The sequence below is a fragment of the Pezoporus wallicus genome, unplaced genomic scaffold, assembly GCF_028554395.1.
Source record: "Pezoporus wallicus isolate ANWC-B61680 ecotype Strahan unplaced genomic scaffold, APGP_CSIRO_Pwel_v1 contig_1181, whole genome shotgun sequence".
Taxonomy (NCBI): domain Eukaryota; kingdom Metazoa; phylum Chordata; class Aves; order Psittaciformes; family Psittacidae; genus Pezoporus; species Pezoporus wallicus.
In genome coordinates, this window is record NW_026641428.1 from 4,787,698 (window position 1) to 4,804,358 (window position 16,661).

General features: G+C 42.2%; 1 protein-coding gene and 1 long non-coding RNA gene across 2 annotated transcripts in view; one reads left to right on the top strand and one right to left on the bottom strand.

The window, feature by feature from the left end:
* TLK1 (tousled like kinase 1) overlaps positions 1–6,321 on the bottom strand; it is a 70,058-nt gene extending 63,737 nt beyond the window's left edge. Inside the window, exon 1 of the mRNA XM_057423702.1 lies at positions 5,847–6,321. Coding sequence (XP_057279685.1) covers positions 5,847–5,991 — 145 coding nt within the window. The 5' untranslated portion in view covers positions 5,992–6,321. The remainder of the gene's footprint in view (positions 1–5,846) is intronic.
* A 230-nt stretch (positions 6,322–6,551) lies between these two features.
* On the top strand, positions 6,552–8,231 carry LOC130606998 (uncharacterized). The gene is made up of 2 exons (XR_008974127.1): positions 6,552–6,796; positions 6,923–8,231. It is a non-coding gene; the product is annotated as an uncharacterized LOC130606998 (long non-coding RNA).
* Positions 8,232–16,661: the final 8,430 nt, after the last annotated feature.

Genomic DNA, 16,661 nt, shown 5'->3' on the forward strand with positions numbered 1-16,661 from the left:
ACACACATTCATATTCCCGCCACCTACTGCATCCTCCCCAGGGAAATGCTGGTTTGCCAGGATTCTTCTGTTGGCGTATTCCAGTGCTCGGCTCAGGAATTAAAGAAGGGAGTAAGACCTCCAGAGAGGTGCCTGGGAAGGAAGCACAGCCTTAGGTTCTACCTTAACAAAGCATCTCAATAAGGACGGAGTCAAGATGAAGGGAAATGTAGGATTCAAAATACCTTCTGATGCTTACTAATTCTTCTCTACTGCTACCAAACTTCCACCCTTGAGTACTGAACATAAAATGCAGTGCTTTTCCCTTGTTATCTTCAGCAGCCATTAGAAGTTGTCTACTTGGAAGCCCACCTGAGAAACTGGACTATATTATGGTGGCCAGTTTCTGTTTAACTGCTCTCCAACAATGACAAGTGGAGCACTGGCATTCTCAACAGCAAACCTGACCACTCTTCTTCCTCTAACCACTTTCACCTCCACTCAGAGCAATTTGGCAAACCAAATTTCCCTTTTGCTCTTTTGCAGCAGACACACCAAGCCGAACAGGAAGAAGTTCATAAAGCTCTTCTTCCCCCCTCCTTGTGTGCTTTTACATTTCAGGGGAGCTACAGTTCGGAAAATGCTTCACTGCATAAACACAGTTTTCCAACTTCAGTGTTCTCACATGTAAAAAAAAAACAACACCTCAGCATAGGGGCAACAAATTGAGTATGGGAGTAATCTGGATTGGGAGCAAGTACTACTTCAAAACACAGCCTTGTATCCAGAACACAGAAAGCATAAAGGATTATTTAAACCTGTTATATTTGCATAACCTCCATTCTTCAGGTAGCAAAATTCTGTAGACCTAACTTTGACCATGATGCACATATATACAGTACTCTTTCCCAGGACTCCCAACAGTATTTTGCAATCATTTAGAAATACCCAGCCTTAAGAAAATCCAAAGAAATGACAAGACTAATTGCTTGTTAATAACAACTCTGGTCTGCAAGTTTATTACAGCTTACTGAAGAAAAAAATTTACTTGCTGAAAGAAATAGCAAACAAGAAAAAATCATAGGGGAAAAAACAAATAACAAACTTTTTCTTTGAATTGAGATAATAAATAAATAAATAAATACAGCCCGTCCTTAAACATATTGATTCTCTCTCCCTTTAAAACAGAATAGGTTAATGGGAAATTCCATTCTATCAAGTTAGAATTAAAATAAAACAATCACCCAAGCACTAATTTGCTCTATTCTCTGCAGCACTTGCCTTTCAGAAAACCAGATTCAAACAAGGACCTATATTAAAAAAGGTCACCTTTTCTCATGTGGGCATGCTACAAAAATCTCACCAGAATTTGGCATTAGCATCAGCTCACTATGAGAAACACATCTTCAACAAAACCAGCAACAATAATGCAAGCTAGAATCTCTGCATACCAGTGGAACAACATGAAGTCTTCCACAACACCTGCTCATGCTACAGCCAGCCCAAATAATCTTTCATGATTGCTGTGCTCATCCTAAGTAAAAACATACCACCATCTTTAAATGTCAAGTGTTCTCATTTTATTCTGTCCTCACGTGAACTGGCCAAATCCATCAAATTCTCAATCTACAGTTGAATGACAAAACCCAACAAACTTACTGAGAACTTACTGGTTAAGCAAATAAAGCAGCTGAGCTTTTACACTATAAGAAAACAACAGAGAAAAAAAAAAACCAGGAAGATTTAGTAAGATCAGGTATCTTTCATGTTCATGGACTAATACACTATATGTAGCATATGCGATACAACCTGGCATCTAGAAACGTTTTCTAGACTGCAAACTTGAGGAAAAGCTGTACCTTTATAACAGACAACTACCATTACATTTTAGGTAACAATAAATAAAAATAATATACATTTATCCAATTTAAAAGAAAAAAATTACCAACAAAATTTATTACTCCTACCGCATTAGTTCTCCAAAGTGTTTCAGATACATGTGCTGAGTTTATTTACCATTTTGTCATCATACGTTAATTTGGCCTCAAATTTGAAAACTGAAATGTACATTCCTGTCATGGTAATTCAAAGTTGTATTTGGCATTGTTTTACTTTTAGTAAAGTGTCAAAAGCCATGAGCACAAACAAAAAATAACTTGCATCATGCTTGACTACCAGACACTGTGGCACTGCTTCCCACCTCAAAAGAGAAGCTATTCCAAAACACCCATATGTATCTCTCAAATCTTCGAGGCGTTGGTTGAGGAAGAAGCTCAACATGATCTGACAATGGGCACTTGCAGCCCAGAAAGCTGCATGGAAAGCACTGTGACCAGCAGGTTGAGGGAGGTGATTCTCCCCCTCTACTCTGCTCTGGTGAGACCCTATCTGGAGTACTGTGTTCAGCTCTGGGGCTTCCAACATAATAAGGATGTGGACCTGCTGGAGTGAGTCCAGAAGAGGCCACGAAGATGCTCAGTGGGCTGGAGCACCTCTCCTATGAAGGCAGGCTGAGAGAGCTGGGCTTGTTCAGCCTGGAGAAGAGAAAGCTCTGAGGAAACCTGACAGCAGCCATCCAGTACCTAAAGGGGGCCTACAAGAAAGCTGCAGAGGGACTTTTTACAGGGTCATGTAGTGATAGGACAAGGGAGAATTTAGATTAGATATAAGGAAGAAATTCTTTACTGTGAGGGTGGCAAGACACTGGCATACGTTGCCCAGAGAAGCTGTGGATGTTCCATCCCTGGAAGTGTCCCAGGACAGGTTAGCTTTGAGCAACCTGGTCTAGTGGAAGGTGCCCCTGCCCATGGCAGTGGGCTGGAACCAGACAATCTTTAAGGTCCCTTCAAACCATTGCATGATTCAGGAAATTTCTTCTGCCTCTCTGCCTTGTCAGCAGTGGCCTGAACATCCCCCATTTACAAAACAGCATTCTCTAACTATGTGCTCTTGTCTTTTTAGTTGCACGCATAAAGCAGTCAAAAGTTAAGAAACTTCAAACATGAAGTTGCACGACTGCAGTTATGTGAGCTGTGGCATAGGATTTAGCCCCATGATCACATACCTTATGTAAAATAATACACATAACAGTCCTCCTAAATTCTCAATAGCATCTATTGCATGGCTCTTGAATAACTGACCACATATCCCACACATCAATTATCGGCATATAAAATAATTGACATAACTACAGATAGTTACAATCTATACTGAAATGCAAACAAGAGACAGTTCTGGTACAATGAAAGTATATAGATGCAACTGCATTTATGTTCATCCCAGTCCTTACATTTTAAAACTTTAGAAGATAAGGTCAAAGCTTTTCTTTTTGCTTTCTCCGTATTACAGCTTCAGAGAATATTTTTAGGACTTTCTAAATCAGGGTGCTGGAGGTTTCTGTTCTAAATAAATCAGAACCCTTGAAAACCCATAGAGAGATGTGGGCTGTTGCCAAGCTTTCATAGTGAATCACAGGTAAGGTCAGATAAACCACATCACACGTGGTTCATGCAGTGAAGGCCTGTGCATCCAAAGGCAACATGAGCATAACTGTCACAGAGGTTTGAATCCTCAAAGGCGAAGGCCAGGCTGGGCCACAAACTCAACCCAAGAACTGAATGCACCGTAACCTGGAAATATCATCCACCCAGAACCAGCAGAGGCATTAGCACAGCAACGCAGCTCTGATCCAGTATGGGCCAGCAGCCTCATGCGCTGCTCCAAAGCTCATAACCTCTGTAACATCACAAAGTATCACAAGTTCAGAATCGATGAGAGCACAAGCTCCTATAAATACACTGCACTGAAAATACTGCACGTTTATTAGTTTGATCTGACATCATTCTTTCACATATATAAGCCAATGTCTATGGCATATTGACATATTTATATTTCAGGGCCTATTGCTTTCAGGCAAGATACTTCACTGTAGAATGTACATACATGAAGTAAGGTGTGCTGATAACATTCCAAGAGCATGAATGCAAAATATAAACCAAGCATGGCTGGTAGCTGATGCCTGTCTTCAAACAGAACTACCTAGTGAGGACACACAATTATCCCGACCCAGAAACACCATGCAAATACAGTACCATATAGCAACGAAGCAAACACCAGGGTTTTGATTACTCTTTAACTCCTGAATCTATATTAGAAGACGTAAATTACAGTACCCAGAAAAATCCAACAGCATGAGTCATAAGAAAGAAAAAAGTAAAAAGAATCATTATGTCAGAAATTAATTTCACAAAAATGTTCTTCCTTGCCTAAATAGAGGTAGTCAAGGAACACCCTTTTTCTTTAAAATAGATAAGATACGCAAGTTGTGCTGCAATAATCTTCTCAAGCCTGTATGCTGGCTATCTGAATCCAACAAAAAATATCTCATGTATACATGCTATGTGGATATTATGTGCAGCATATTTGTAACAAGTTGCAACATTGAAGAAACCTACTCTCTGTAAACTTAAACTACACATTTGGCCGGTGGTTGTTGCTCTGCTGAAAGCTTCCGTTTCCCAGAGCAGCCGAGCACAAAATGCCTGCCACTTTACTCAGCATCTTTAACATATACCATAATTCCTCTCCAGGTATTTTCTAGAGCATTTCATGTCAATCTACCTGCAGGAGCGTGTGCAAAAGTGGCACAGAGTGATACAAGTCTGACAACTACTGGTGTGGAAAATGGAGAAACACGGGCTGCGTTGCATGTTTCCAGGATGTCAGATCCCTGTTACCAAGTCCTTACATTGCTTATCAACAAAAAAAAAAAAAAAAAAAAAAAAAAAAAAAAAAAAGGCAAGCAAGCAGCTACAGGAAGACCTGAAAAACAAAGACTTCCCATTTTCACTATTATTTCTATTTTAACTTAGCAAGTTTCCTGCTTGGGCAATGACATTCTGCGGACGCCACAAGAAATGCTACATGGTATTCATTAAACCGGGGCAAATGGAGTAAAATTATACAACTGCTCGGTATGCAAGTATCTCTGTATAAAAGTTCTCTTCCACCACTAACCGGCGTTCAGCAAGTAGTTATTTTAGCTAAAAGCACCGAGCGATCCACTAGCTGTATAACTGCTACATCTTGTGGCAATACATTTCAACACAAGGAGGAAAACCAGACAATACCCGAAAGGGAATAGCGAAGGGACTTGTTTGCTCATAACCTTCATACAGATATTCCCTGCAAACACCCACAACACCCTGCTGTCGGTGTAACACAAGAGGGGAGGAGCAGGGGAGGGAGGAGAAAAATATTATCATCTAAGGCGTGATGGAGGACAGGGGAAAGTTGCAGTCATTCCGCGGTGGCCGTAAGGCGCCCTGTCACTTCTGGCCGCAAAACCAGCCACCCCGAGGGAGCCTTCCCCACGGGGACGAACACGCCGGTGTCGGCCCCTCTCTCCTCCCCACCTCCATGATGCCAAAAGTGCCCGACTCCCTTCATCTAGCAACAACGGCCGCATCCTCCGGCGCAGCACTTTTACTTTGCCGCTGGCGGAGGGGAACCGATTTCGAGCGGCCGCCCGAGGAGAGCCGCGGCGGGAGGAGACTCGAGCGGCTCTTGCGGGCGGGAGGGCGCTCGGCCCCGGAGCGGAGGGAGCGCGGCCGATCCCCCTCCGCGGCCCGGAGGCGCGGGGGGAAACAAGGCGCCGCCGCGCTGACGAGCGGCGGCGAGAGGCGCGTGCGGGGGCCCCGCTCACCCAGCGCCCGAGGCTCCTCTCGCCGCCACCGGGCCCAACGCTGACCCCGCACCACCACCACCACCACCGCTCCCCGCCAGCCCGGGACCGGCCTCCGGCGGCCGTTGCCGGGCCCCTCCCCGAGGGCCGGGCCCCCCGCGCAGCCCCGCGGCGCGCTGATTACCTTCCTTGGGCGGCTTGCCGGGCGGCGCGCCGTGGAGCTGGGAGGCCGCCGCCGCGGAGCAGCCCTGCAGGCTCGGTGGGGACGTGGAGAGCCGGGACCAAGATGGCGGCCCCTCCAAACTTCCACTGCTACTTTGGACACTCATCAAGCTACTTTCCTGGAGCCCGGCAGCCGCCGGGGGCGGCGGGGGAGGCGGCGCGGCGGGGGGACACCCAGCACCGCGCTCATGGCCGGGGGGCCGGCCCGACACCGGCGCGGGGAGGCCGCCGGCGGGGAGCGGGCTCCGGAGGCAGGCGGGGCGCAGGAGAGACGGGGCGCGGGGCCAGCGCAACCTGCCCGCACCTCTGCACTGCGTCGCCGCGGCCGCCGCCGAGCAGCCGCCTGTGTCTGAGACTAACCTTCCCCGCTGCCGCCGGGGAGGGGAGGGCGCAGGCGGGGAGGGGTCATGCGCAAACACTATCGTGAGCCGAGCGAGCGCCGCGCTCCGCCGGCGCCCAGCCGAGCCCCGCCGTGCTGTAGCCGCCCAGGGGCGGCGGGCGGGTAAGCGACGCCCGCCGCGCACGCACCTGCCCCGTGGCCTCAGAACGCCGGCCGACCCCTACCCGCTCTCTGACCAAGCCCACTGACCCCTGTCCCGCGGCCGGCACTTCCCTTCCCGGCCCAGCTCGCACCTTCCGCGCCGCGGCAGCGCTCCGCCGGCTGCGGCGGCGGGGCCGGGGGTGGCTCCCCTGAGGCCGCGGTGCTTCCCTTCGTGCGAGTCTCCTGGGCGGCCCGGTCAGCACGCGCCGGAGCCCTCGGGCCGGCCTGCTTGCCCTGCCACCCGCTAGGGAAGGCGCGGCGGCCGGCCCGAGGGCAGGAGCGAGGCGGTGTGCGGTGCGGCTGAGGCCGCGCAGGAGACCCGGCACCACCTGGCGTGGGACCACAGGGGGCGAGCCCAGCCCGGTGCTGCGGTGAGTACGGGCGGTAACGGCGGGGCTGAGCGGAGCGCTCCCCAACGCGGTGCGGGTGCGCGTTGTGTTTGCTGCATTTCTTCCTCGGCTGTGCCGGGTTTCAAGTGTTTTTCTTTTCCCGAGCAGGGAGGTGTGGCGATGGAGACGGCGGGACCCGAAAGAAGCTGTTGCCCTGAGGGAAAAGGTGTTGCTCGCCAGCCGTAACCTGCCTCGCTGCAAAGCAGCAGCTCCCGCTAGATGAGCTGCAGCTCAGCAGGAGCCATGTGCCAGGCGCCACCAGCGCTCACCTGCCTCACCCAACAGGCTGGGGCTCTCCGCTGGGCACCAACACTGACCTGTGCGTCTTTCAGAACGTACGTCTCCTTGAATGAGACTAAAGTGCAGACATAGCGTAATTTAAACCCAGTTTTCAGTTTTCCCATCCTTAAAACCTAACATAGGCTTCACTGAGAATGTGAGATACATGGCAAAGTCAGTTCTGGAACAAAGCCTTTTAATGAATGGGTGCAACTTAGGTATGACAGTGAGTTAGATTACTTGAAATAAGAAAGTCATGGTTTGTAGATATATTGCATTCTGCATATAGAAAGAAGCATATTCATCAGCCAGGCATGGCTCTTATTTTGTGGTTGCTGTGTGGAGACATCCTGGCTATCTATTAACCTACTTTCCCCTCTTTGAGAAAGGCAGGAATAGACTACTAATGTTGGGTGGCAGATCTGGCAGATATTACCAATTCTGTCTCTTCCTTTTAAAGTGACATCTGTCAAATTATCCAAGTTCTTCACCTCCCACAAGTATACAGCATAGCTGCAAGTTTCTTAGCAATTTGGTATTAACTTGAAGTAAAAATTAGTATATTTACTTGCTAAATAAGTTTGTTCCAGACATATATTTAATAACAGTTATACATGGGGGGAGAGGGATCTTTACTTTAACTGATACTTACTTGGTTTTAAGGTCTTGATCCTAGAGAAGACTTCTCAGGCTTTACCTAAGGAAATTATATCAGGAAATTGCTAGTACTTAGGCATGAAGTAAACCAGTGCTAGTTCACTGAATGCAATATTAATATTTAGCAGCTGGTATAGAAACTTCTTGCAAGGTTAAAAACAAAACATACTTACAGTCCCACAATCCAGACAATAGCCTAAGTGAATGTGCACCTCATTTCCTGATGAGTTTACCCTGCTGCAGTATGCTGCTCTTAAAATCTTGTCAAGTAAGAAGCAGTAAGTTACAGAAATTGAGTCTTTGTTTATACTCATTTGCATCCACTTAATGCAAACCCCTGCTACCCTTACCAAAACATACATAAACAAGCATTCTTTCTGCTGCTTTTGCTTACAAACTGTTGCCTACAAGTCATTTCACTGATAGTTGGGACTTTGTGTTTAAATAAAGCATCAGTCGCTTTGACTAGGGGAACAGGCTATGAAGAGGAAGATCCCATTCATTCATTACTTCTTCCAGCAGACATGCAGTTTAAATATTACAAAAATGCCATGATGTCTTTAAAATTGTCATAAATTGACACTGTGAAAAAAAAACAGATACTTGCAATATCTCAGTATGTGTTAGAAGAATGTCACTGAGGGACCAGGGGTGAAGGGGCATATATTGCAGGACTCATCACCAGAACAGTCCTTAAACACAGCATCTCCTACATGGCAGAATGGGGTACCTGCTGCAAATACAGGTCAGGGTCTACTTTCTGTAACGCGGAAGAGCTATATCTCATGGTTTTGTGAGCTGTTGATGTAAACTGAAAGCAGAATGTGAATTACATAGATCATCTCCAGATAAAACAATCCACATAACTTTAGAAGTGCATAGAGCTGGTATATTTTCCCTCTGTAGTTTCCAGAAAACTTTTCTTAATGTGTTAGTGCTGACACTGATTTTAAGGTATCCCTTCATCTGTAAAGCTGCATTGCTTCAGTGTTACCAGTTTAATAGTATCATAGCAGGAAAGAACATCTTCATTAATACCTTTTGGAAATTTCCAAACATATTCTAAAAGATTTGCTTTATTGCATAGCATCGTTAGTGTGCATAATGCTTTCCCTTGAAAGCCCTGCCTTCATTTTGCAATAAAACTTTAAGGTCCTCCGGCCAGATGGATAACCTCTGTCTTACAGTGGTGAGCTGTGAGCTCAGTGTCATGCACCCAAAATGTTAAAAACTAAACCCAATTCAAATAGTACCGAGTAACTACTATGTCAAGGTGCAACTATGACTTACTCCTTAAAAATAATAATATGTATATAAAATAAATACTAGATCTTTGTCTTCTGGTTTTCAGGAGCAAAACAGTCTGCTATCAAAGTGTCCTATGTAAACATTGCATATCATCAATATCAGGCATAACTTCAGGTAATAGATACGGGGAAATCCCCTTGCAATGGAATTGCACTGGATAATAATGCAGAAGGTGCCATATACCTACCTACAAGGGAAAGCTTGACTCTAGGCAAAGCCCAAGAGAGCTCATTTAGTTTTGCTAACTGGTAAGGAAGAGTATCTCAAAATTCAGATCAGAACAGGGAGGAGTGAAATACCTATGTGCTATTTTTCTCATGTCAAATGGAAGTTAGCAAGGTTTATCACAGTAGTAACCCTCAAATCAAGGACACTTGAAGAACAGAAAAGCATAAAGACATTTCATTATCCCAAAGATAAAAAAGCCAAGCAATAATAATACTGAAAAACATTGAAATCGTGAGAGCTTTCAACTTTGCCACTGGAATTATTTGTGCAAGAAACTTTTCTCACAGTAAGTCCACAATCTACCCCATAATCTTTAGAAACATAAGAGAAGTTAACTGGCTGATAGTGAAGGAAATGGCTTGAAGAACAGAACTGATGGGACTGCATAGTGAAAATAACATTACAGCAGGAGCAGGTTTCTGGAGACATCTGCATCGCATCTATAAAGAAAATGGTGCACTCAGGTCAAACGTAAATTTCAACATTTTTACATACACCCTTTACAGAACAAAGAAAAATCATTATTGTCAAACGTTATTGTCATAAAATCCAGAGTTTATCCCAGGTGTTCTTGAGGAAGAATATGCTATGACTGTAGGACCAGTTAGAGATTAGTTTCCTCCCTATTCTGAGATGCTCAGCTTCACTGTTCACAGGCACCGAATACATTTTGATGTCCTAATAAAAAATATGTACTCTGTTAACAACAAATAATACATGTTCTTAATACCCAGGTATGTCTTACCTCTTTTTCCTGGAAAAAAACAATCTGAAATTCACTGGCTTAAGTTTCCATAAGCAGCAGATACTGAAACACCTGGGAGTAGTGACTGCTCATGTCAGGTAACCAATTATATAAATAACATATGTTTAAATATAGGTTCCAAATAAGGCCATTTTGAAATTATGTCAATTATTAGAAGGAAGGCCTCAGATTCACGGAACAATAAGAAGAAGGAGAGGTAGGAGAGGAATGTGACTTAGCAGGCTCATACTTCTAGGAATGAAAGTCGAGTGTTTTCAGAACTACGACAAATGACACTGTTCCTGGAAAGGTATTAAATTGTACACTTCCAAACTTAAATCAGTCTCTGTAAGACAGAGATGATTAAAATGTCAGGAATCAGAGATTACTAGTGTTTTTACTATAGATGCCTTTTGTATCCATTTCCTTTACCTGCTTCTTTTGATTAAGAGTTCTAAAACAGGTCAAACAAGGATATAACATCTCTTTGTTATTACCTTTTCATATATTCAATCAGAAATATTTAATATGTAGCTTTCTTCCATCTTCTTGGAGTTGGAGCAAGTTAGCTCCTTCGACAAACAATAGAGCTACCTACTCTTGTTTCTGTTCTTTTCTCAAACAAGCAATTTTCATCTGTAAGCAATATTCATGTCCTTTGATTCAGCCCATCAATTAATTGCAATGCCAGTGAAACTGAGGTTTTGTTTGTTAAGAAGGCTTAAAATTCTTAGCTAGTTCCCTGTCATCCTATCACTTTGGATAATAGACCTGTAGTGGTATTTTCTTAAAGCATAAGCTATTACAGTATGCCACACTGTATTTGCTATTATATTTGCCAATAGATATATGAATTCTGTACATAGGTATATGTATACACAACTGCACATGCACTCACCTACCCCATCCATACATAGGAGGACATACACACATCCTATATCTATGCCAACACCAGCAGTCAATCTGATTTAACTATCAGAGTGAAAAATACTCTTGTAGCTAAATAGACATACCAGTACAGCAGCTAAAGTAGAAAATGCCTAAATTATTTCATCATCAAAATTATGTATTTATGACATTTCTAGGTTAGATGGAATGTAGTATGCTGGGAAAACAGGTCTGGAGAAGAAAATGCTGTTTTCTGTCTCAGGGAATGCTGGAAGTTTGTAGCTCAAAAACACTGTCCTTTTGACACAGCTGAGCCCACATATGGACTCTCCCTGTATCAGACTAATGCGCTCCTAGCTAGTATGAGCTGGAATGATGACTAGAATCTTCCAGTCTATGTCCTGTAGGCTCAGAAGATTGAAAATGCAGTTTTGGCACAAATACAAGGTAAAATGCCAAGTAACTGTGACAGCAAGTGCATTGCTGTGATAGAACACCACCTCAGATTGTAACAGCTTCTGCACCTGGTTCTCACATAGCATTTCTATTTATGAGCAAACAGGAATGTTGCAATTGTACTAACATTCATTTTTGAGCTTAGGTAAAGTTTTCTAAAACTGATTTAGAGCAATAATATTTTTATAGGAAAAAGTTATTTAGAGCTTGATTCCATCAATTTTGAGGCTCACTGCATTAGAGCTCTCTCCCTGAACCATATACTGCACTACATGCTTTATAATTTTTTTAATATAGCATTTCCTAGCAACTCTGAGTTACAAGGTAACAAAAACATACATAAATAATATACTAGCAAAAATATCTTCCCTAAATATACCAGCATATCAAAATGCAGAGAAGCCAAAATGAAAGAAAATGGTATCACATTAAACCTACATTTGAGAAACAGACACAAACACCATGTAAGCACAGATACATTTTTATCATTGATGTAATTGTCAAACTGCATTTATCCTACCTTTGCTATCATCAACATCAGTCAGATCCAGTGATCCACCTCTGCTGTGGTTATTTGTACTCCAAATCTCTAAGAAGCCTAAAAACAGCTTCCCTTCAAACCAAACACAGAAATTAAACAGTGTTTTTTTTTTTACCATAGAAATGTTCCCCTGAACTCCGGTCTCCCTGCTCTAGCTACTAAGATTATTAGCTACATTCCAGTCAGAATCAAGGACAGTTTTATAATCCCTTCTTGTGTTTGTCATTTTAATAAAAAGTAATTTGGTTTTAAATGTTCCCTGGTGAAGAAAAGAAAAACCCATTCTGATGGATGCTACATTCACTTTCTTTTTCCCCACCTGTCTGTTTTCATTTCATTCTATTGCTTTTCTTCCCATGTTCTTTGCAATGTACTTGTCTGCTGTTCCCTGCAATTTTTTTCATACACTCAGACTATTCCTTTTATAATACTGCTGTCAGGTAAACAGGCCCCTCTTATCTTTCAGGCTTCCTCTGTTTTTTAAGCTCATGCTTTTCCACACATCTTTCGTACTTCTGTCTCACTCTATACACCCTATATCTTCTGTCCTGAAGTATCTGCCTAGCCTGGAGCTTATTTTGTTGCCTTTGATTTTAAGCCATTAGAGACAGACAGTGTTTGCAGAGAGCCATGTCTGTGTGTGGTTTCTAATAGTAATGGGGCATGTCTTGATGCTTTTTTCAGGCAAAAGTCATACCAGTTTACAGTTGTTGGGTTTGGGTTTGTTTTTTTTTCTAATTGTTGAATAGTGACTTCAATTTTTGGCCTGATCATCAACAAAAAGCCAGACTGATGATGCAATACTAGATATTAAAATATCAGTAATACAATTTACAGATTCCGCACCTCCGTTCCCTTCCAGCTGCAGGTGAGCTGCTCTGCTGCCTCGCTCTGCAATGCTCCTGTGCTGGGAAGAGGGGAGCTGCTTTGCTCCATCTGATCTGACACCCACTTAGACTAGTGACCTATCCCTGGTTTTGTCCAGAGTTGTCATATTCCTCCAAGAAAAAGATAACAACCCCACAGTCAGCAGATCTGGGACACCCTTTCCTTCTCCCCTACCACCCCTCCACATACAACACACTTGCAGTCCTGGAAAATTGCTGTACAAGAGAGGAGCTGCCCAGCACATTCCTGAAGGGTACTGAGAACAACTATTTGTGGTTGCAGAGACTTGAGGAGGTAAGAGAGGAAAGGCTGTTTTGAATATTATTTACCTTATCAGTTAATATTTCCTGATTAAGACAAAGGTGGAAGGTACATGTATAAAACTGATCACAAAACAATAAAATCAATGATGCCAAAGAAAGCATGGAGTGGCAGAAAGAGAATGGGCTTCCAAAAGCAGATTTTAGTTGGCTTAGGGAATGAATGGGTGGGTAGATCTTTTGGAAGAAATTCAGAAGGAAATGGGAGCATAGTAGAGCCAACAGTTACTGAAAGAAGTGTATTAAAGGCACAACAGCAGAAGACCCTGATGCAAAGAAAGCACTGAAAGAGAGCAGCGAGGCTTCAACAGGAGCTATTCGATTAACTAAAAAAACAAGAACGGATCACACAAAAAAGTGGAAACAAAAACAGATGATTGAAAATGAGTTTAAAGGAATAGCATGCTCAGACGGGGAACAAATCGGGAAGGCTAAAGGCAAAATGACTTAAATTAGGAAAGGACCTAAAAGCCAATAAGAGGTTACACACACACATAGGGTAAGGGAGATAAAGGAAGGTTCAAATCCAGTATCTAAAATGAAAGATAGCAAATAATGTGACACAGAGAAGACTAAAATATTCAATGCTCTTTTTTGCCTAATGTATCTACGAAGATCTTAGCATCAGATACGCAAAGCAATTGATTTTAACAAAGGTCCAAGAAGCACAAATCAGAAAAGGGAATGAATGGGTTAAGTGGTATTAAGACGTTAGTTTCCAATCTTGCTGACTTAAATGTGTAGTTCAGAATGCAGTGGATAAAGACTGCCTCCCTATAGCCTTGTGTCTCCTGTTTGGATTAGCCCAGAGCAAAAGCTCAGACTGACATTTATGGCTGGAATATTCATAATGTTCTTCTGTGAGTATTCCAGTGCCTTATATCATGGTTTCATTTACACTGAATTTCTTGTTGCCATGGAGGAGACTCTATTTACCTGCTCATTTTCACAAAACCTACAGAAATGTGGTAGCTTTGAGACCACAACTACTCAGTCCAGTTCAGTTGGAAAGTGAGCAACAAGTTCAAAAGGCACGGTGTGGTCTGAGTGGTCATTCAGTGTGATCATATAAACTTGTCTCCATAAGAGAATGTGCTAAAAATGACCCTGGAGCACTTTAAAAGATACTATAATCTCTGCATGATGATTCCGGGTGGGAGTGATTTCTTTTGGTTTCGGGGTTTTTTTTTTGAGAACTTGTGGAGTACAAGGGAGGCCCTAGAAGAAGAGAAAGGATGAAAATACTGCCTGCCTTAGGTATTAGAGTTCAACTGGCCTAACTTCCATAAATACTTCATCCATCTCTGAGGGATAATATCATAGGTTATTAGGCAGTTAGTGTATAGGCATGTAGATAACAATACGATAGAAAACAATTAAGCCATAAGACATTAAAATGTAATTTTAGGATTATTATTGTGTCAAACCGCTCTAATTTCCTTCTTAGAAAGGGCAACAGGCCTACTGAACAAGAAGGAAGCAGAAATGTGATATCCGTGCTTTAACAAAGCTTTTAGTTGGGTCCTCTCTAATTTTTCCTGCAGTATGAAAAAAGGTGTAGATGAAATCAAGGAACACTTGATACACATCTAGTTAAATATTTCTCCCAAACAGTATTTATTAACAGTTTACTGACAAAGCAGGATGGCACTGCAGTAACATCCTTCAGGGATTTCTCATCCATCCTATTCTATTCAATTTTTTATTGAACAGCTTGGATAATAGAACAGGGAGTAAGTAAGCTTGTAAGATTTGCAAAAAATGTGGGAGGGGGCTGCAAATATATAGGAAAACAGATCAGAATTCAAAATATCTAGATAGTGTGGGAAACAGTATAACTGCAACAAGCTCATATTATGTACAGAGAAACAAGTACTACCCATGACAAAAATAAAACAGAGTATATCAGTGTAATATGATGACACTTTCACAAGGCGACAGGATTGCAGAGAAGGATAGAAAGGTTCAAGTGGATTTCAAACTAAATATGAGTCAACAGCATGAGGATGCTGCAGAAAGGCATTTTACATTCCAGGATGTATTAGGAAGTGTGCAGTATGTGAGATGCAGGACCTAATTATTTTGCAATCTTCAGTGCCGCTGAGGCCTCAGCTGGAGCATTCTGTGCAATTCTGGGCAATGCACTCCCAAGAACAATTTCAATAATTTGGATGGAGTTGAAATGAAATAAACAGGAATGATAAGTTATTTTGAAAATATGACTTACAAGGAAAGGTTGAAGGAATGAAGCTTGGCTTCCTCAGAAAAAGAAGAATGGGGGAAAAAGCGTATTTTTAAAGGCAGCATAGAGAAAGCCACAATCAACAGTTGCCACCTGAACTATAACAAGTAATTGCTTAATCTGCAGCAAAGAAGATGATGAAAAAATGAAGCAACAAAAAATCCCTCAATTTAAAGTCTAGATTAGATGGAATAGGTTTATGGAGGTTGTGGAATCCCCTTCATTTGTGGTTTTTAACAGCAGCCTACACAAACATCTATCAGAGATGAGCCAGTTACCCGTTTCCTGCCTCAGAACAGGGATGGACTGGGATGACCTTTCAAGGTCTTTTTCCGCCAATCTCCTTTTTTTCCCTCCTAATGCTTTCACTACTAAAGAACCTACTCCCTCTTAACTTGGCTGCTATAGGTTAGACGGTACAGGTGTTGTAGGCAGCAAAAGACTTAGAATATAAAACAAACTGCCATGTAAAATAAGAAATAATTCAGAAAATGGAAAAGTAAAGAATACAAGCTTTTGCAATTTTTAAACATAAATGTGTCAAAAAAATCCCACCAAACAAACCAAATCAGATAAACAGCCCCCAGATTTTTATAATGGCATATTCTATTAACATTTTTTTAGCCAGCTTGCACAAATATATCTTTGCAAAAGCTTTATTCAATACTCACTATATTCTGTTAATAATGATGGTAGAGTTGGCTGTCATATTGAGTGATACAATCAATGACATGGCAAAAATCATAGTACTGTGTTAAATTTAACAAAAATAATATTATTCTTGATTAATTACATTATTTCTTAAAATACAGTTCTGTTGTCCAGAACATCCATTTTATAACTATTAAGATGTTAAATGGAGATTTTTGAACTCTTTTAAAATAACTAAAGGTGGCATATTTTTAATCTGGCTTTATTTAAAGAGCAAAAATATCTATGATTCCAACAAAAGTGGTAACATGAAATATAGAAAAACAACTCACAGAAAAACTGTGAATGAAGCTCTGTCAGTACCTCAGGGTTATGATGGTATCATAAACCACATGACAGCTTTTCTCCTGTGCTTAAGATGCTGTCATCAGAAACCTTCTGTGTTTACCCAAGGTAGCCTTAGGTATCACTGTTACTGGTACTTAGATAATATCAAGCTATGCACATGAACAGAGGCATGAAGTGTCAAGCTATAGTTACAGTTGATCTGATGACACTTTCATCCTGAGAGCTAATGCCATCCCTTTTAAAGAAACAAAACCACAATTTGTGTTGAAGTCTTCAGGGTTACTATTGAACTTTTA